At 34.9% G+C, this 22,047-nt stretch overlaps 2 protein-coding genes across 3 annotated transcripts; one reads left to right on the top strand and one right to left on the bottom strand.

Annotated features, from left to right (window-relative positions):
* The first annotated feature begins 3,879 nt into the window (after positions 1 to 3,879).
* Positions 3,880 to 7,955, top strand: LOC125778934 (putative uncharacterized protein DDB_G0290521). The gene is made up of 4 exons (XM_049458732.1): positions 3,880 to 3,888; positions 3,959 to 4,151; positions 4,201 to 4,599; positions 7,713 to 7,955. Exons 2-4 carry the CDS (start codon positions 4,071 to 4,073, stop codon positions 7,941 to 7,943), a joined length of 711 nt encoding a protein of 236 aa, XP_049314689.1. The 5' UTR covers positions 3,880 to 3,888; positions 3,959 to 4,070; the 3' UTR covers positions 7,944 to 7,955.
* Positions 7,956 to 8,011: 56 nt separating this feature from the next.
* LOC125778930 (putative nuclease HARBI1) lies at positions 8,012 to 20,811 on the bottom strand. Of its 2 annotated transcripts, XM_049458726.1 has the most exons (3): positions 9,188 to 20,811; positions 8,977 to 9,124; positions 8,014 to 8,920 (listed from the first exon to the last, which is right to left on the bottom strand). In XM_049458726.1, the coding sequence occupies exons 1-3, from the start codon at positions 9,604 to 9,606 to the stop codon at positions 8,393 to 8,395; spliced, it is 1,095 nt and encodes a 364-aa protein (XP_049314683.1). In that variant the 5' UTR covers positions 9,607 to 20,811; the 3' UTR covers positions 8,014 to 8,392. The 2 variants fall into 2 exon arrangements, with proteins under 2 accessions (XP_049314682.1, XP_049314683.1); XM_049458725.1 differs by having other exon boundaries at positions 8,012 to 8,920; positions 8,977 to 20,811.
* Positions 20,812 to 22,047: the final 1,236 nt, after the last annotated feature.

Raw genomic sequence — 22,047 nt, 5'->3', positions numbered from 1 at the left:
GGACATTTACACGAATTCAAAATCAAATTTTTTAACATTTATAGAACGATTTTCAAAATTTGCCACTGCCTACTACCTTGAGGACAGAAATCACCAAACAATAATTGAGAAACTAAGACAATACCAATCACAGAAAGGACATTTCGAAAAACTGATAACAGACAGCGAATTTAAAAGCGTAAACATTAGGGATTACCTCAGAACAGAAAATATAAATTTACATCTAACAAAACCAAATAATCATACTGGAAACGCCGACATCGAGAGGTTACATAATACACTAACTGAAAAAATTAGGATGTTAAAGATAGAAAATAACTTGTTAGGCATTAAAGAAAAAGTAAGCAAATCCATTGAGAACTACAATAATTCATACCATTCCATTACAAAAGAAAAACCAATTAATGTAGAATCAGGAAATTGTAACAAAACAAATATATACACAAAAATGATTAATGAAAAGAATAGATATTTGAATAAAAGAAATCTGGATAGAGAAAATTACCAAGAAAACAGGAGCAAGGGTTACATTAAAAATTATAAAAATGTTCGTCATGAAGAACAACCGAAGTTTATATTTAATGAATTGAATAATATATATGCTAAAAATATTAAAAGAAAATATAAATTTCATGATAAATTTAACATACAAGAAATTACCTAAAACAACAAAAAACAAAAAAATAATAATCTAATAGATATATATGTAAAAACCAACAAAAATTGTAAAAAAAAAAAAAATTAATTAAAAATGTTATGGATATATGAAAATATTTGATTTATTTAATTATTATAAAAAAAAATTTAATTGTATTTCTATTACTGATTACTTATGATATTATATCACAATTCATGTAAACTTCAATTTTAACGGGGGGGAAGTTACGTAGCCTAACATAACAGTCTGGCAACTATCCCTCTCATTACGATATATAATACATATGTACGATATTAAGGTCTCTTGTAAGCTTTATAAGCATATTGTAAGCAGTCTTAAGATTCATTTTCACGAATAAACGTTGTATACATATAATATACGAACATAACTCGCGTGGCCTGAGTCAGCGAATCCACATTCTCACGTTGGCAGCTAGCAGTTAACATAAGCAGCACTTTGTCAACAACAAAGTCCGCGCGAGTTACATATAAGTTAGCACATATACAAAATATACAGACAATTTTGTAAGTAAAATCTAATTCAGCAATATTTTGCATTGCTCAAGTAAAATTAAATCAAATAAAATTAATTTCCAAAAATTGCAATAACAAAAACACATTTCGTCGGCACTATAACAAGCGGAAACCGAAGCGGAAACCGTGCCGCCGCAATGTGAGCCGTTTCACAACCAAACTGAGGTTCGCACTGGTTTTAGCTTACGTTATGATTATTTGATGTATAGAAATAAGTTCTAGCTAGTAAGAACTCGTACATATGTAAGTTTTTAGTAAGTAAGCAAAATTTGATTATAAAAACTAAGTAAATTTGTTGAATAAGGAGAGTTCAATTTTTGCCAGCAGCAAAGGTGCGTGTTGATATTATTGGTGGGCAGCATTAACTTATATAGTTCCACAAACAACAATATGTAATGAAAACTCCAACGTAGATGAAATAATAAGAAAATACGTAAACCAACCCAACAACATTACTGTATAAAACATTTATTTATTTGTTGGCTTGATTTAACTTGACACTCATATAAATGTGTGTAACGAAAATGCAAGTGTCGTTGCTTCATAAAAATTAAACAACGATACTTGCAATGTAAACAAATTTAAACATTGTAGCTCAAATTTCATGTCACCGAACTCAAATTTATGAGTACTACATGAAATGTTATTACTTTTACTTTTATAAGCAAAAGTCAAAGTAATATCAAATTACGTAGGAATATTTGTACTTAAGCCACATAAATGTCAATGCACTGAATTATTTGTATGTCCACTTAAAAAACTGCCTAAGCCACATAAATGTCAATGTAATTGGAAAAGTATTAAAATATTACATATGTATGTATATGATTTTGTTTATATTCGATTATTTTGATCAATATTGTAGGTTTCATTTTAAGAACGAAATTATTGTAAAGTCAGTCTTAAGATTCACTTGAATAAAGGAAGATATAACAGCTTAAGCTTGTTTTTCAATTCGACCTTATTTTACATAATTCGCGTGGCCTGAGTCAACGAATTCACATTCCCACGCTGACGGGTAAGGCACAGCGGTAGCGGCAAACTGCCAACGCAAGCGTCGGCGTCGTATCCGCTGCAATAACTCTACAACTACTACTAACAACGAATTGCGGGACACAACAACTAAAACAAAGTGCAGGGACTTATTTAAGACATTCGGCCCTGTCGTAGAATCCGATTTTCTCGGTATCGCATTTCAATCCGACAGTTTTTTTCGAATGGTGTCGCACCATCCGATCTTATCGACTTTCATGTTCGAAACGCATTTTTTTTAACGTTTTTATTTTATGTGCCATAGTTACACGATGTAGCTTCTATTTCTTATAAAATGTAAGTACATACATATATTTTGTCCAAAGCGTAAAATATAATTCATATTGGAATATTAACATACCATTGATACTATTTCAACATTTCCAGGGGAAAACATAAAAATAGAGGACAAAATGATGTACTGTTGCAGTTTATGGAGAAGTATCCCGACATCGCCAGAGGGTTTACCAAACGAGAAAAGGCGCTTGTGGACTCCCTTTGGCAACAATTAGCAGGAAACAATTGTACGCATTTGTGGAATGGCTCAGAGTGTTGGAGGGGTAAAGTTCGATGAAAAATAGTAAAAACCATTCGGGACCAAAAATTAAAGTTCGATAAAAAATAGTAAAAACTATTCGGGAACAAAAATTAAAGTTCGATAAAAAATAGTAATAAAACTATTCGGGAATAACTGTACGGACCCATCAAGGAGGAGACGTCACAAAAAAAAAGGAATCAAGGACCAAAGGGGATCGAAAATTTCTACAAAAAATTAAATAATAGAATTAAGATTCAAAAATATGTAAGTAGTGTGCAAAAAATATAGTATGTTGAATTGCTCTAATAAAAAAAGTAGCTAAAAAAGAAAACTTGTGTTAAATATAACTGTAAATCTTTGCACGAGTTTTTGAGAAATAAATTTTGCACAGCCCAGCTTATTGGTATCGGTTTTACTTCAAGCTCATGAGTGATCAGGACCTGGACAAAATATTTGAGAGCCTTAACGGAATAGAAGTTAGTAAAAGACAGTGCAACAATAGGGATAATACAAAAAATTGGTGGACAGAATATAGAGTGGCAGACATTGCACATATAAAGGTGCTTCTGACAACACTGGAGATCCATCACAGGCAGGCTAGGAGCATTAACGTTTTGGGTACTGCCCTAAAGGTTATCGCAGGTACGCCTGACTTTGACGATTTCGAAAACTTAAAGTTGCGACAACAGGAACTCGTAGACTCAGAGCGACATCAGGTAGAAATAAACACAAGGATACAAGAAAAGATAAATGAACTGCTGGAAACGGTTAACCACATCATTAAAAACTCAAAAGCTGGACAGATCGACACTGGTCACTTGTATGAAATGTTGCTTGAAAGAAATAGGATCATTATAAATGAAATTGAAACTTTAATTTCAACTACTACCCTTGCAAAGATAGGGATAATAAATCCCATGTTGTTAAACTCAAATGATATAAAAAACATTGTTGAAATGCACTCTACAAACACAACTATCACTGATTTAATGGAGGTATCATATATTAAGGTTCTATTAAGGTTCTATTATTACATTAGGAGGTATCATATATATAAGGTTGTTGTCATTCCCAATGTAATGTAAACAGAAATCAGCTGTTTAGTGCGAAATTGATTCTTCAACAACGTAAGTATTCATTATTATTAATTGTTAATTTTAAAGAAATAAATGGTTTAATATTTAATTCAATTTATAGGAAACCAAAAAACCAACGTGCTACGCACGAACAATTAGAAACTTACGTTTCATTTTGCCGCGCGCATCCGGAAATCGGTATAGGAAAAAATACGCCAAAATCGCCTCGACAAATGCAGGATTTGTGGCGGCAGCTGGCGGAGCAGTTAAATGCGTGCAGAGGGCCATCTCGTACTGCAGCTAAGTGGAAAGAGGTAATTCGTCTGATATTTTCTACATTTGTTAAATGATTTTGATTTACAGACAATGGGTGTTTGGAAGAGCCAACTACGTACGCGGGCAAGGCGCTTAAAAATGGAGCAGAGGCTCACTGGAGGGGGGCCCTGTGGCAAGCCGTTGACTGATTTCGAACAAAAATCTTTGGCAGCTTTTGGATCAATAGCTGTGGATGGAGTGGAAACTGTTGAAAGCTTTGGTTTAGGGCTGCCTAGTTTAGCACCACTGCCAAGCCTATTATTGTCGCCAACCGCACTACCTTCGCCAGGCCCACTACCATCGCCAAACCCACTACCATCGCCAAACACACTGCCTTCGCCAAACACACTGCCTTCGCCAAACCCACTACCATCGCCAGGCCCACTACCATCGCCAAATTCAGCACAATCTCCATATGATTCACCGTTATTTAGCCCGGATAATCAGGTATGTAATTTCTATTTTATTCTACAATGTCCAAGTACATAAACCCCTGGCCACTGGTTAAACGCACTGGCTTTTTTTCTTTTTTTGGGTTATTTTTCTTTTATTTATTCGCAAAGAAAAGCCATATGAACCCAAGATTTTAGCTTCATACGAACTTTTTAATAATTTAACAAACTTTAAATTTGGAACCCAAGAATTCGCACCAATATACTCGTATCTATATGAGTACCTATACATATTACATAGTTATGCATATATGTATATTAGGGGTATAACTTTTAACAATTTTTTCAAAAATAAAAATTTACATGGCCATACATGATGAGCAATGGTGAAAAAATATTAACTGGGTTTTTACTTTTTTGTTTTCTTTCAAAAAGTTCCCGCACCAACGCAATTGAATTTTTTTTATTTTGATAAAAAAAAAAATTTGCAAAAAACGCGTTTAAAGTTTTCAAATCCCATAAGCCTCAATGTAAAAATGTGCACTATTTTGTGGATTTGATACGATATAAAACACTATAAAATATACGTTTCGGCATCATTAACACAAAAAACGTTTTTTTTTTGAGTAGGTATGATTTCTTAATGGGGAGCAATATTCCGATAAGAAAACGCACAAATAGAAGAAATATTTCTACATTTTGTGAAAAAAAAAATAATACACCCATAAATAGAAAAAAAAGCATCACCGAATATTATCAAATACGTAAAAGAAAAATGTTTAACCGAATTGTGCAAAATTCCGAAGCAGGCCGCTATAATTGGAAGATACAATGCATTGGCAAAAATTGAAAAGAGCAAAGTGAAGAGGTGCAAGATTGTTGAAAAAGAACTGATTGATTTGTGGTCAAAACTTAATTTTCCAATCATAGCAAAAGTATCTCTTGAACGTAAAACACAAAAACTCAGAAACATACCAGAAATCGTTAAAAAAACGCAGTGGAACAAACATGGTAATCTCATTCAACAAATTATTTGATGTAACGAATAAAAACGGTATGTGGCTTGGTACTGAAGATAAAGCGCTGTATGAACTCCAAATAAGAACGAACGGAGAAGTTGGGTACACAACTACTAAGGATGTAAAGCTTCCCCCATCCATAGCTTTTAAAATGAGAGAAAATACCTCCGTCAAAAATAATAGTATATTAAACTCATCAATATCTTCAATTATCATCAAGCGACGCGAACGATGATTGCTGCGTCCCGAATTATGAAGAATTTGAAGTACCTTCAAGGCTTAAACAAGCGAATTGTTCAACAAAGGCAGCAGCGAAAATAGTAACAACTGCCAATGTGGCCACCAAAATTCCTCCTAAAATATGCAAAGAATTGGCGAAATCAGGAGTTAATATAACAACACCAACACAACCAGGAATTTTAAAAGCAGCAAAAAAAGCGGCAGAACGTTTGGAAGAAGATTATAAGACTTCACTCAAGAATAATATTTGGTAACTTCTTTTTGATGGGAAGAAATTCGGTAAAAGAGAAATAACGGCCGTGGTGCTAAAAAATGAGTTCAGAGAAGTAAGATTGGCGGTCTTGGATCTTGATAATGGAAGAAGTTCAACCATATTTGAAGGCATCAAGGAAGTTCTCGATAATTTTCAACTGTGGGGCTCCATCAAAATGATTGTGTGTGATACAACAACCGTCAATACAGGACATAAAAATGGAGTTGTTATCTCACTCCAAAAATACTTTTCAACTAAAGGTTTACATTCACCGCAATATGTGGGCTATCAACATCATATTTTAGATCTAATTTTAAGACATGTAATGGATGAGTCACTGGATGGAAAATCAATATCACCAAATATTCCGTACGATATATTTTCAGAAATGATCAATAATTTCGATGCTCTAAAACAAAGTTTCGCTCAAGGCAAAGAAAAATTGAAAGTAAGATGCATCAAATGGCGCGATGACATGCAGTATTAGTATGAGCTGGGACAAGCGTTCAAATATTATGAAAAAAATAAAATCTTTCCGTTGGAACTCAAGGGCTATACTCTGCATTTTGACATTCATATTCATTGCAAACACCGAACAAAACTGTTGCCTGTTTGTCAATGGATATGCGGCGCTTGGTATGACGTACTTATGGTTTTCCGACCATCGTTTTCATGTAAATGATATTTTTATCAAAATAAAAAAAATTCAATTGCGTTGGTGCGGGAACTTTTTGAAAGAAAAACGGCCGTGGTGCTAAAAAATGAGTTCAGAGAAGTAAGATTGGCGGTCTTGGATCTTGATAATGGAAGAAGTTCAACCATATTTGAAGGCATCAAGGAAGTTCTCGATAATTTTCAACTGTGGGGCTCCATCAAAATGATTGTGTGTGATACAACAACCGTCAATACAGGACATAAAAATGGAGTTGTTATCTCACTCCAAAAATACTTTTCAACTAAAGGTTTACATTCACCGCAATATGTGGGCTATCAACATCATATTTTAGATCTAATTTTAAGACATGTAATGGATGAGTCACTGGATGGAAAATCAATATCACCAAATATTCCGTACGATATATTTTCAGAAATGATCAATAATTTCGATGCTCTAAAACAAAGTTTCGCTCAAGGCAAAGAAAAATTGAAAGTAAGATGCATCAAATGGCGCGATGACATGCAGTATTAGTATGAGCTGGGACAAGCGTTCAAATATTATGAAAAAAATAAAATCTTTCCGTTGGAACTCAAGGGCTATACTCTGCATTTTGACATTCATTTTCATTGCAAACACCGAACAAAACTGTTGCCTGTTTGTCAATGGATATGCGGCGCTTGGTATGACGTACTTATGGTTTTCCGACCATCGTTTTCATGTAAATGATATTTTTATCAAAATAAAAAAAATTCAATTGCGTTGGTGCGGGAACTTTTTGAAAGAAAACAAAAAAGTAAAAACGCAGTTAATATTTTCTCACCATTGCTCATCATGTACGGCCATGTAAATATTATGTTGCAAAAAAGTTATACCCCTAATGTATATGTATACATATTTGCATAATGCATATGTATTTACATATGCCCATATATATATATTCATATATACAAACATACATATGCCTTTACGTAGTTTTTAATAATATTTTTTTTTTTAAGATTGACACCGATTCGGATGCCAGGACATCACGGCCATCACGAGGGGAGCGCAATAAGCTAATTAGCACTCTTATTGCTAACATAGCAAAGAGGAATGCTGCTGAAGAACACAGGCAACGTCGTGAAGAGGAACAGCGTCGGGAGCACCGGGAAGTAATACATGCCATCCATGACCTAACAAGAGTTGTCGCAGATTTAATAAATGTTTTAAAACAAAACTCTGGTCATTAGAGTTGAAATTCATTTTATATTTTTTTTAATTCCTTATTTTTCAAAATTTAGTTTTCTTGTTTGTACATATCCATATGTATGTATGTTAATGGACTTTGTTTTTATTAAAATAAATTATTAAAACTAATGAATTAAACTAATGAAACAATGTTGTTAATAATTATATCTGGTTGTGTTATTCTGTAGCTGAAGATGTCGTGACTCAGACCGAGCAGCTTAGCATGTGCCTGACACAGGCTATGCAGGGGTTACTTTTAAGTGCGGTGATGTGTGCTTCTGTTTAGATATTCTGTTTACATATGACTTGTGTATACACATATTGTTAGCAGTCGTTATATTGTGTAATAATAGACGGATAATGTAACAGGAGTAGGTTAATGTGTAATGTCATTGTGCAGTGTATATATGCATATTGTTAGTAGTAATGTAGTGTATAGTGTAATAATGTGTTAAAGTGTAGATATATATCTTGCCCTTATCCTTTCACCTTCTCGTGTATACTGCAAACAGTCACCGGAATTAACTACATGGTCAGAGTCTTCTTCAACCTCGTTGTCCACCGCGTGCATGGTAATACCAGCTTTCGTAATTATATTATGCAGTATAACACAACTGCTTATTATTAATGCGGACGTTTCATGGGAATAATGTAGAACCCGGTGCTTCAGCAAACATCTGAAACGCGATTTTAAAACTCCGAACGCTCTTTCAACACAATTTCTGGCAGTACAATGTAGCTTATTATACTTTCGCTCTTGAGAAGTACTAGGATTTCCGACCGGTGTTAAGAGCCAAGGTTCTAAAGGGTAACCTTGGTCACCAATCAGCCACGACTGCCTTCGGTGCCCTACAGAGTCATTGGTGTGTTGACGAATGAGATGCTCTCGTAGGTCAGAAGTTGCCCAAATTCCAGAGTCATGTGTCGCACCCGGAAATTTAGCATTCAGAAACGTGAAGCATAAACGGTGATCACATACCTGAGAAAGTTAACTTATGTATGTCAGTTATTAAGTTTATACACAGCAAAACATACCGCTTCGACATTAATGCTGTAGAAGCCCTTCCTATTTAAATATAAGCCAAGGGGACGTTCAATATTATTTGACGCAGGAGCAATAATTGCAACATGTGTACAGTCGATTGCTCCTATAGTACTCTTTATTCCGTATTTTGTGAAAAATCTGAAATTGAACTCAGTGAATTTAGATGAATCCAATTGTTTTAATACACATGTATGTACATACCCGGTTCTGACTATATTTTCTTCCTCAGTGGAACTAGGAAATTTTATTTCTTCTCCTTTAACTTTTACTATAAGTTTGGCCACGGCCCGCATACTTCTCGAGAGTGACGACTGACTCATTGGCAAGTTGCAGTTATTACCGACACATTTTTGGTAGGAACCGTGACCAAAGAAATTTAAAGTTGCCAGGACTCTAATGGTCAAAGGCAATGAAGTCTTTTGTTGATCATGAGGCCGTAAGTCATCTATTAGACTCCGGCAAATATCACGCGGCAGTCGGAAATTTTTCATGAACTCACTTTCACTGAGGGCAAATGGATCAGTAGAATCCCTCAAACTCCTGAAATAACGCGCGCGATCTCTATTTTCTAAATTTTCCTCCTCTTCTAACAGCAACAATAATAATATGTCTTCTTCCATTTTATTTTATTTAATTTCAATCAAAATTACAATTAAAATGTGTTCACAATATTTTCACAAACAGCTGTTGAATTTGTCAAGAGCATTTGACATCTTGATAATTTATCTAGAAAAGAGCTTTTGGTTTTTGACACAGAATACCAAAGACTTGATAAATAATAAATTTTGATAAATAAGCAAGATGGTGAATTTATCAAGTGCACAGAATCGGGCTGTAAATGTTTGAAAAAAGTGCTAAAATAATTAACAAAAAAAAAAACAGAAGTATAGATCCTGAAATAGCAATACATCACTAAGTATAGATCCTGAAAAAGCAGACAATACATCACTAATTAACTAGCAAACCTGGACGCACTAAAAAAACTTCGTAAGTCAATAAAAAAACAAACATTTGACGACAACAGACAAATAAAACCGCAAACCGAAATGGAAGAACAAATGGCTCAAATGCATGCACAAATGGCGTCACTGATGTCATCTCTGCAGCAGCAACAAGAAGAACTGAAACAACGACTAATAGCAATGGAACAACAATATATTCCAGAAGTGACACCATTCATCGAACTTGAGGACATCAAACTCAACGTCGTCGATCCAAAAGATCACTGCCTAAATTTGATGGCAGTCAGGCAGCATACAGATCATGGAGGTCACAAGTATGGACATTCATGGAAGCCATAAAAAACTTGAGCCATCATCCAAAATACTACAGCGCTCTCGGAATCATAAGGACAAAGATCGTAGGACAAGCGGCTGATATTTTGACAAACCGCAAAACGAAGATGAATTTTTACTCCATTATCAACCGATTGGACTATACCTTTGCCGACCAACGTCCCCTATACGTTTTATTGGATGAAATGAAAAAAATTATACAAGGAAGAAAATCCCTAGCAGAATTCCATAGCAATGTGTCCAAAGCGCTCAATTTAGCATTATCCAAAATTGAGATGTCTAATAAGCATAATAGTATGGATATGAAGGACTATGCTAACCAAGAAGCAGTCAGGACATTCATTCTGGGCTTAAATTCAAAATACACAAGTGGAACGTTGTATGGCAACAATCCAAACAACTTAGAGTGTGGAAATAGCGTATGCAATAGCTTGTACCATCCATCATGACAACGCAAACCAGTAATTCGAGATATAATCTACTCCACCGAGATACAACCAAAATCCTCGCTTTCAACCCACACAACGTCACCAACAATTTGTGTCACAAAACAAGACAGAATATGATGATCCATCAAGACACAACTACAAGACCAAGTATAATCCTCACTTCAACCATAACCAATCTTCATATCGTCACCAGCAGCAATATCGAGCAAATGACAGGATGCAGCAAATTAACAGTTCCAATGGGCATAGACAGCTCCAGACGATTTGTAAAAACAACAAGAAGTAACGTAGTGAATCGTAGCTTCAATAATAGACATAATGCGAACAAAGGAAATAAGGAATTTAGCAATGGAAATGCAACACACAAAATAAATCAAACCAAAAGAAGATTTAGAATCTGTAGACTGCTCGAAATATGAAGAACAATATGAAGCAGGGAGCATTTTTTAGGCGAATAAACGGGCTGCCCTGCATTCAAACAAAATGTGGCCTAACAGGCACGCTCGTTAACTTATTAGTAGATACAGGATCAACAAACAATTATATAAATAAAATTTGTAACATAGGGAAATCAATTAAAGTTAAACCATTTAAAACTAACACATTTCATGGTTATTCCGTCATAGACTCTAAAAATGTAATCACGATGTACGGCCATCATTTAACCTTTTTTGAAATCAATGAGCTTAACGAATTCGACATGATTCTTGGGGAAGAAGGATTACGTCAAATGAAAGCAGAAATAAATTTATTCAATTATAGCCTAAAGTACCAAAAAAGGATACTTTCAAAAAATGAACAAACAATTAACTATACTATTAATAATGAACAATTCAAAGACCAGGTAGACAAACTCATGAAAAGAAATAATTGTATTAGTGAAACATTTCCCTTCACAACCACCATTCAAGCATCAATTAGGACAGAATCAGAAGATCCGATATGGACAAAACAATATCCATATCCTATGGCAGAAACGAGCAGATTGAAATAATCACACAAGTACACAAACGTGGCCGTAGAAATTACAAAAATAATACACAGGAAATACTATTAACTCATTTCTGGCCTAACATTAAAGAAATGTGTAAAAAAGAAACAATAGACTGCGAGATATGTCTACAACATAAGTACGAACGACAACCTATAGGAAAAACACCAATTCCAACACAAACAGGAGAGTACATTCAAATGGACATATTCCATATCAATAACACGCAATATCTTAGCTCTATAGATAGGTACACTAAATATTGTTTCTTACGAAAACTAGACACAAAGATAAACTGTCATGAATACATAGAAGAAGTACTAACACAAGTGTACCCGAACGCCACCCTGCCAGCAATTCGGTAGTCAACTACGCAAAAAACACATTTCTAGTTAACTTTTATGAACTAACTAAAAGCTAACTACAATGTAATGCATAAATATCCCACATCAGGGCGAGCATAGAGAATGCACGTGTTTTTGTTTTTGATTTATTTTCGCATCTTTACTGTTAGTTCTTTGGAATCTCTCTTTTCGTTATTAGTAGGCTGTAGTCAATTGTCCGTGAATCAGTTGCTCAATCGTGTGCAAGCAAAAGTGACACAAAATTTTAAAAGATAAAGTTATTTATTAAATTAAAAATAGTACAAAGTTAATAAAAAAAAGTATAAAAAGTTTAGATGTCGATACTAAATATTAAACGTTCCACATTCAGTATTCAACCAATGTCTCAGTGTAAGTATTAACTACAATAAAAATGTTGTATATAACTTGGCTTCATAGAAATGGGTTTACAGATAGCGACGAAACAAGCTGCTGCCCAGGTTGTAGCAGCCTCAAGGAAAATATTGAGCAACAATTTAAGGAGATGAACAGTAAGAAATTCGAATTGCAAAAAATTAGCGAAACTTAAATTAATTTAAATGTAAAAAAATTCATTTCAGACACTATACAAAAGCTTCAAGGTAATTAATCCTTTTAAAACAGATTATTATTTATATTAAATATAAATAATTTCACTACATCTTAATTCTTATTATTATTCATTACCAAATGCAATGCAGAAACTATTGTCAACCAAAATGACATAATTATGAAGTCCTTAGCTGAGCAGAAAGTGTTGACGGAAAGGGTTCTTCACTAAGAGGTAACCAACAATAATGTACGTGCAGTTTTCCTCATAAAAGTTGCAAATATCTCATGACTGATAACAAAAGTGTATTTAACACAAACACTGCAAGATGCGTATACAATTAGTCTAAGAGCCAGTGAATGGCAGAGTAACGGTTATGTTGTCACATGCTTTTGCTTTATTTTGGACCGTTAGTCGAGAAGCATTTCATTGAGCGTAATACAATATTTAATATTATAAAGTTTATTTTAATTCTTATGGTTGTAATTATTGTTTTCGTGAATCACAAGTATGTCGTCGGAATTGAAGTGTGTTTTCTGTGCCAAAGAAAAAAATGATAAAGTACATTTGTTTTCTGAGGAAACTATAGGAAAATGTCAAATGATTTTGCGACAACGAAAACTTCATAAACTTAAATATCAAAATACTCTTTTACCTAGTGATATTTATGAATCAGGTTATCACAGTGCATGTTATAGTTCATTTACGGCATTGAAGAGAAAATTTCTTGAAACAAGTAAAAATGTCGTTTTGTCAGCAACTAAAACACGTGTTAGATCAGAATGTCCATCAAACGAGCAACCATCAACATCTGCGAGTAAATCTGAAATTACAGACACTTTGGTGCAAGATTCGACTGCAGATAACCTATCTAACGTTAGTGACAATGTAGTTGCATCTGTAACTCAATCTAGTATTTCATCAGGGTATTTATTAAATGAGCAGTCATCAATATCTACGAGCAACTCGACAATTGCTGACACTTCAATGCAAGATTCGACCGGTAAGAGAAATAGTAATGTAAGTGAAATTCTAGAAGATCAAAATCTTGGACAAACTGCTGCGTTGGAAGAAGAGGTCGATGTTCCCCCAGAATCAACTGATCTTCCGAAACTTTCAGTTCAATAAATTTGGGTATGGTATGCTTCTTTTGCAAAAAAAGAAATAAAAAATTTCGTTCGAAAATCGAAGCACTGCACACTTCAAATAAAGAAACATTTCAACCGAGCCTTCTGGAAGATCTCAAGATTGATACAGATTTATATGACGAAACACTAAAAAAGCTAACAAATATTACAACTCAAGAAATTTTTTATCACAATGCTTGTCGGAGTGAATTTCGAAACAAAAAAACCTCATCAATAAAAAAACCAGCGCATTCATCATGGCATGCTTCCCGAGAAAATCATCAAATTGTTTTTGAAGAAATCTGTTCTCTAATAGAAGAGAACGTAATTAAACGTGGGCGATGTTATTTTGTTTCGTATTTATATAAACAATATAATGACTCATTCAGAGAGGTAAATAACGAAGAAACATCCAGTGTTCGATTCAGATCCCATTATTTAGAAGACAAAATTCGTGATAAATTTAAAGATCAAATTCATATCTTGCAATCAAATAATAAAAAAGTCGTTGCACCTAAAGCAATAACTACTATTGATGATTCACTATTTACTCATTTACAAGATCAAGATATTCTACAAGCTGCAGCATCAATTTTGCGTAATGAGATAATAAACATAAATAAATCTAGATTACCAGATGACAACATATCCAACAAATCGAAGAAGTAAAACCCGGACCCATATTAGTTAATGGCTTTCAAGGGGTAATAGATGCTAAGGGAATGCAGAAAAATTTATCAGGGACACACCTTATTAATTTTCATAACTCAACGTTAAAAATAAATCATAAATTTTACATTAATTACGATTTGGTTTCACTGCCGGCAATCCCAGCAGTCCTGCAACCAGCACCAATCGAAAGAAATCGAATTGAATTACTTTCTCTCCAGGCCTTAAAGAAGTTTCATATTGATAACATACGAAGAATAAATCTTCTGAAGACAGCAACGATATCCAATAGCTCCCTTTCACTCGGAGCCGTTGCAACTATCATTCTCGGTATAATATTTTTTCGAAAATTCTGGAGAAAGCACCAAACAGAATAATCATATCTTCAAGCCTGGACCTTATCCAGATGCCCCCCGTGAATATAGATCTTAAGGAGATCAAAGATCTTTCCAATGATCAAAATACTTACATCAATTATAAAAAACTCCCCTATTTTTGATAGGCTCTCGGGACAATCGCTTTTAAGGCTAATGTTAACAATTGCTAAATAAAAGTAATAATGCGTAATCAGCAATAATGAGTAAAGCATAGCGGAAATGCATCTTAACTTATAGCTTTAATAACATAACTCGCGATTTACATTCCCATACTCTAAACATGTAGTAATTATATACTTATATACTACAATGCTTAATATCGTACTAGCATAATAATATCGTAATAACATACATACGTGGGACAGACTAGAAGTGGGCGAACGTACGGACAGTAACTGCAACACTGACTGTAATAGACAACGAGTAGCGACGAAGGAACGAGTAGCGACAAAGAAACGGCTAACGAAGACTTTGAAAATGACAGTCAGTCGATATGCGGACGAGCACGGTGCCAGTTGAAACGAAAACTAAAACATTTTTAAGAATATTTTGTAAAATAAAATAAGAACATTTTTGTAAAATAAACACTTTTCTTATAATAAATACGAATCCACCGCTACAGTTTGGGGGCTCAACATACTAAAATTCTGGAAAGTTCGGGAAGCGAGATTAATTGTTCGTCGTCCTACGAATCAACGGCGAAAAAATAGCTAATGTAGTCCATTCGTATGAAATAAAAAAAATTCCAGCGAGAAGTGGTAGCAGCGAAGAAGTAAGCAATAGAAACCAATTGGTGGCATCAACCAGCAATTTGAAAGTTACGAAAGTTGAAAACGTTGAACGAAGAAGCAGAGAAGCTGAAGAAGTTGAAGAAGTTGAATAAGCGGAGGGAGGAAACATAGAAGTTGAACGAAGAAGCAGAGAAGCGCGACGCAGAAAGCAAATAAGTTGAATACAAAATCGTAAATATAACGATACATATATTATTCATTATTTTTACATTTCTAGTAGTTTGTTTAGAAATACCTGTTAAATACCACCCCTACACATATAGGTTCCAAATTCAGCTAAGTTGAATTGAGAATGAGCGTATTCCTGCCATGTCAACGTCAACTCAACTATAAAAATACATACAAAGAATGTCCATACAGTTAATCTTAATATTAGAATTAAGCGCACTAACAAACAAATATAGCTAGTACAGCTAGCCCTATGATTAGGAGTAAGAAAACTAACAAGCAATGTCAATTAGGTCAGTTTAATAAAGGCGGTTGTGAAAAAAAAGGCCAAAGCTCTTTTTTTTATCCCTAAACGTTCTAACGTAGGTAAAAACAGTGCAGCTAGCAGCGGATGGCTTCAGGGAGTGTAGTTTGCTGATTTTTAGGCTAGAATATAATTAGTATTAAGCTGGTACTGTTACGAATTGCCAATGCATTGCCCACACTCTAGTCACACTATAACAAGAAATAAAAGCACTCTGCCCATCATCTCACGCACCTCATTATGCGCACGCATCCGTCTTGACCTTGGCATTGACCAATTAACGGCTCAAGACGTCACTCCACTTATCATCTGCCAATCACACCGGCCAATTACACGCCGTCAATCATGTGACTACCATAGCGTCCACTCATGCATATTCATATAGTATCAGTTCACATCGGGCATTCACGTAATCTATACGTCTCCAAGTGCTACATCTCGCAATCGCAATCATCCAGCTCTTTTGGCTCATCTCGTGCTAATTAATTATTGCATCACTTCACCACGGTTTTGCTCACGCCCTGATACACAGGAACCGTGGGTAATTAATTAGTACCGGTGCACTAAAGTTATAAGACGCCGACACACTCATCATATTTGCACTCGGCGATTAATATAATCGGTCGCGTGTCAACGGACGCCGGCTGGACAGCGTCAGTACAATCTGCTACATCAATCCAAGGACATCTCAGCACTATACACTCTCAGTGCACTCAAAATATAATCATACAACGTAAAGACAATCATTATAACACTCAAGTAAATTATTTGTAACGTGCGTGCACGCGCGTACGCGACGCAAGAATGTAATTGAAGGAGCCCCAAAATATTGCGCGTGGCCTGAGTCAGCAACAAGTAGCGGACTCAGAATCATGAACGGAAATAACAAGTTTTAACTTGCATCCAAAGGTTGCGCGTGGACTGAGTCAGCAATTATTCGTTCTCACGCCTGCATATACCAGCTCGCAACACCACAACTGCTACGCAGCAGCGGCGGCAGCAACAGCAACAGGTAGCTTATAATTAGAATAATTTTCAGTATAATGTTTGGTGCTCTTCGAGCTGGACGCGCCCCACTCGAATACTCGTAATAAAGTCAATACAAACAAAATAGGCATTTTGAATTAATTGGCGCCCAACGTCGGGCTGTGTTTAAGCAAAGTAGTTTGTCGGTGTCGGTTAAAAACGAGCAACTACAAGCAACCAGCTGCCACAAACAATCAGGATTAGGCCGCTGAAAGTCGATCGAATCAAGGACCAGCCAGCAACTGCAATCAACCAGCTATCGTAAACGAGCAGCAGCTATTCCATTGGCGGATCAGGACAGGAGGAAGATCGAAGCAGCCGGCAATCATGAATTTAATGTAAGTTGAGAAACTTGAATTTCAATTTTAGAATCAAAGATCTAAACATTGAAGGTACCTCTTGTTAAAAAATAAAATATATTAAGAAAGTGAAATTTAAACTCTAATAGTTTACGCTGCACCCGGTATTTATTAAGTTATAGTAATAACTTTTTCAATGATTAATTGAGGAATAGTGAGGAGTATTGGTTACACGGTATATGAATAGGCCAACTGTGACTTAGTCTCTAGCTTTGGAAATATTAAATTATCAGAAGAAGAAGAAGTCAAAATGAACGAAATTTATGAAAACTAAACTTTACTGTATTAAAACATTCTGTTCGAATTGTCAGTTGACCTACTAAAGAATTTTGATGTAATTCTGAAAAAAATACTTACGCTGTCTTAAACTAAGATATATTTTTAAATTACTTTATACGTATTTTATATACATAGTTTATTAACATATATTTTAATATTGTAAACATGAATGCAGACGCTATTTTAAAAATGACAGTGACGACTTTAAACGACAAACTAAGGGAATTTGGACTAGGAGTAAGTGGACGAAAACATGAACTGAGGGGAAGACTTCTCCAACATTTAGGCCTGATTGACGACGGTGACGATGACGAAAATGAAGAGAGCGATTTTCAGTCCAATCAGTCTGAATGCGATTTTATCCAAAAACGTACTGAACCATCTGCACCTAAAGGTTGTGCACATTTCACGCTTAAAGATATCGAAGAAAGCCTTTCTACTTTTGATGAAACAAATACGTCTGATATACAGAAATGGATCGAAGAAATAGAAGAAAATGCAGAAATAGTAAATTGGATTGATGTACAAAAATTCGTTTATCCGAAACAGTTATTGAGGGGTGCTGCAAAAACTTATGTGGGTAGTCAAACCGGGTTGCGCGATTGGAATTCTTTAAAATTAGCACTAACTAATGAATTCGGAAATAAGTTATCAGCAGCCGATGTGCATAGATGTTAGTGAATACCTATATGCTTTGATGGAGATAAGCAAGTCAATTCACTTGGATGAAGAAAGTGTCACGCCACAAAAATGCGCCTCTGAGCGTATTTGCCACAAAATACGTCTCTGAGTTGATGTGACAGAAGATACTACTCGGTGTGAGTTGTTGAAGTGAAGTCGAAGAGAAAGCGAACATCGAAGGCAGGTCGACGGCTGTAAAATTATAATAATTTATTCCTGTATTCCCTTATTAATTGTTTTTTTTTTTTTAATAAATTTAAAAATAAAAGTTCGTTTGTACAAGCATGTGTAAGCGTGTCAAAAGTTTGTTGGAATATTTTATAGATGGCATTCCGGGATCTAAGTATAGTAAAGCTATTCTCTACCAAGCCAAAACTGTGACAGAACTAAAAGAACAGTTAGTAGTTTACGAAAAAATCAAGCAGGAACCAAAAGTTGAAAATCTGAAGAAAGCGTAAATATAAATGATAAAATAAAACAGGAGAATTCGTTATCATTAAGAATCGATAAAAGATGTTATAAATGTGGTGAACCTTCGCACATAGCTAGAGATTGTCCGTCGAAGCAATTCAAATGCTTTAAGTGCCAGAAGATGGGACACAGATCTTTTGTGTGTAAAGTAATAAAAGGTGGGAACACTGAGCGGGAACACAGTCGTGTAAATTCAATTGACGAACTTGCAAAATTTAAGTTAAAATTTAAAAATATACGGATTTGTAATGTAGAAGTGAGCGCGCTTATCGATACTGGTTGTAACTTGTGTTTAATGAGATGCGACACATTTAATAAGTTGGACAGATATATGTATAAAGCTAACAACGGAACAAAAGCAGTTATTTGGTATTGGTGCAGCGAAAATATCAACGATAGGAAGCTTTGATATAGAAGTAGAAATTGATCAGAGTATCGTTGATCTGACGTTTCATGTAGTAGCAACGACCGGCATTAGTTACGAAGTGATTTTGGGTAATTTAATATTGAAACATTTCGATATGTTGGTTCGTGAAAATGGGGTTGAATTTAAAGAAAGTTGTCTGTGCCGATTAATAATGCAATGAGAGTCAAAGATAATTTAACAAACGATGATGATTTGATGACTAATATTTTTTCAAATTTATGTTTTAACGTTGATATAAATGAACAAGACTATGATTTAACTCATTTAAATAAAAAATCAACAGAGGCAGTGAAGCAAATGATAAAACAGTATATACCAAAGAAAGACGATAGTTCTCCGGTGAATATGAAAATTATTTTTACCGACGGTTCCAGTTTACCAACCACCACGAAGGGTATGTTATGAGGAGCAGCAAATCATAGACAAGCAAGTGGCACAGTGGTTAGATGAAGGTATAATACGTCCTAGTTGCTCAAACTACGCTTCGCCTGTTGTACTAGTATCAAAGAAAAATGGCACAAAACGACTTTGTTGCGATTATCGTAAACTAAATTTGAAAATCGTACGGGATAATTTCCCGATGACCTTAATTGACGATTTAGCAAATGGTTTCCTACACGTACCGGTAGATAAGAGTTCTCGCAAATACACATCATTCGTAACTCATAGTGGCCAATATGAATCGTCAAGGACATTTTTCAGTGAAGAAAACAAAGGACTGCTTAGAGAAGGATTTTTACATTCCTCAACTAGAAAAGAAAGTTACGGAAATTGTGAATAGTTGCATTGCCTGCATTGTCGTAAATTCGAAATGTGGTAAAAAAGATGGCTTTTTAGCACCAATTGATAAAGAGGATAAGCCTTTGTTGACGTCCCATATAGATCACGTTGCTCCTCTCACGGCGACACGAAAGCAGTATAATTATATACTTGTAGTTGTGGATGCATTTTCGAAATTTGTGTGGCTTTATCCCACAAAAGATACGGGCACTAATGCAGTGATCGATCGATTGACGAAGCAAGAAACCACGTTTGGCAATCCAAGAAGAATCATTACAGATAGAGGTTCAGTATTTACATCGCACGCCTTTGAGGATTATTGCACAAATAATCATATTCAGCATTTACTTATTACTACCGGAGTACCAAGGGGAAATGGCCAAGTAGAGCGTATACACAAGATAGTAATTCCTATGCTATCAAAGCTTTCGAAAGATAATCCAGATCAGTGGTATAAATTTATTGGCAAAGTCCAACAATACATAAATAACTCTCCTCCGAGAAGCACATAGATAGCACCATTCAAATTGTTAACCGGATGTGACATGAGACTTTCGGATTTACCACGATTAGATGAAATTATGGAAACGGAAGCTATTGAATCGTTCGAGGTAGATCGAAACGAAGCACGACAAAGAGCCAAACAAAACATTTCGGCTATTCAAGAAGAAAATCGTAGAAATTATAACCGAAAACGCAAAGAAAATCGAAATTATAAAGTTAATTAGATCATTAACTTTATAATTTCGCTATAAATCGTACTCAATTTGGACCAAATCTAAAATTGAAAAGAAAATACTTTGGACCGTACAAAATCATCGAAAAGTTATCACATGGACGTTATAAAGTACAAAAGCTTCATGAAGTTGAAGGACCTAATTTGACCTCGACCGTGTCCGAGTACATTAAACCCTGTGGTTCAGAATTCGGGTCGAATCCTGAGTCAGGAGGGCCGAATATGGGACTGACAGACGGACGCAAGAAAACTAGAAGTGGACGCAACTTTTAAACACATATTACTAACAAATGCAACACATCAACCCTGACGAACGTAAAAACAAAAAAGAGAAAGACAAGAACAACGAAGGGACGCTATCGCGTAACTGGACGAGAACGACGAGTCTTTTGATGGTCATCAAACCAGTAAGACGTACTCGTATTTCAGTGTAAACTAAAATAAACTGTAATTTAAAATAAACGTTGGAGATTTTATATATAAACCTACAGATATTATATCTTTTGTTGCTAAACTTGCTAATGTTGATAGAGAGCATCTTCTATGTTAGAGGATAAACTTTAAGTTAAGTGTGGCTTTTTTTTAATGCCGTTTTCTCCTCTTCAGAGTGGCCTTCTTGCATCAAGTTGCGCCCCTTTAAGTTTTTTCCAAAGGAAGGAGAAAACAGCGTTGCAGATTAGTTGATGCGCCTGTTAATCACGATTCTAAGTTAAGTTATCTACTCATGTTATTGTATGTAATTTAACTATTTTAGAATTCTAATTTGCACCCTAGTTTTTCATTAGTCTGTAAGAATTTAATGTTCATAGACTTTACTAAATAAATAAATAAATAAAATTAACTGTATAATTCATTTCACTCATTATTAAACAAGTGTATAATAAGGTGGCTAGTTTACTTGTCTACAATAGATTTTGTTTTAATCATTTCGTCTATTATTTTTGCAGAATGCCGCGCGTGTGGCAACTCTTCTTCAACGATTTCCAGCACGCCGCCACCGCAGAGGGATTTCAATAAGCGTTAGCGGCAGTGCATTTGGAAAAATTCCACAATCTTATATTTAGGTTCAAAGTCGATTTTATTGTAACTTGTATAAGTTAACATAGCAGCTAGTATCCCATATGGTGCTACTCTTGAAATATGTGCTGGGTTAATTTGTCTAACTAGAGCGCTAATGATCATTAAATGAAATGTTTTTGATAACAGAGTATCAAAACCG

This window comes from Bactrocera dorsalis, chromosome 5 (assembly GCF_023373825.1).
Source record: "Bactrocera dorsalis isolate Fly_Bdor chromosome 5, ASM2337382v1, whole genome shotgun sequence".
NCBI lineage: Eukaryota > Metazoa > Arthropoda > Insecta > Diptera > Tephritidae > Bactrocera > Bactrocera dorsalis.
Note: the sequence above shows the minus strand (reverse complement) of the source record. Positions and strands in the feature narration are given on the sequence as shown.

What these genes read in the sequence shown, in the direction of transcription:
- LOC125778934 (XM_049458732.1), top strand. Translation starts at nt 4,071, where the DNA reads ATGCAGGATTTGTGGCGGCAGCTGGCGGAGCAGTTAAATGCGTGCAGA. An exon ending in CTGCAGCTAAGTGGAAAGAG is followed by an intron (nt 4,152 to 4,200) that starts GTAATTCGTCTG and finishes TTTGATTTACAG; the next exon opens with ACAATGGGTGTTTGGAAGAG. An exon ending in TATTTAGCCCGGATAATCAG is followed by an intron (nt 4,600 to 7,712) that starts GTATGTAATTTC and finishes TTTTTTTTTAAG; the next exon opens with ATTGACACCGATTCGGATGC.
- LOC125778930 (XM_049458725.1), bottom strand. Translation starts at nt 9,606, where the DNA reads ATGGAAGAAGACATATTATTATTGTTGCTGTTAGAAGAGGAGGAAAAT. An exon ending in ACAGCATTAATGTCGAAGCG is followed by an intron (nt 8,921 to 8,976) that starts GTATGTTTTGCT and finishes TAACTTTCTCAG; the next exon opens with GTATGTGATCACCGTTTATG.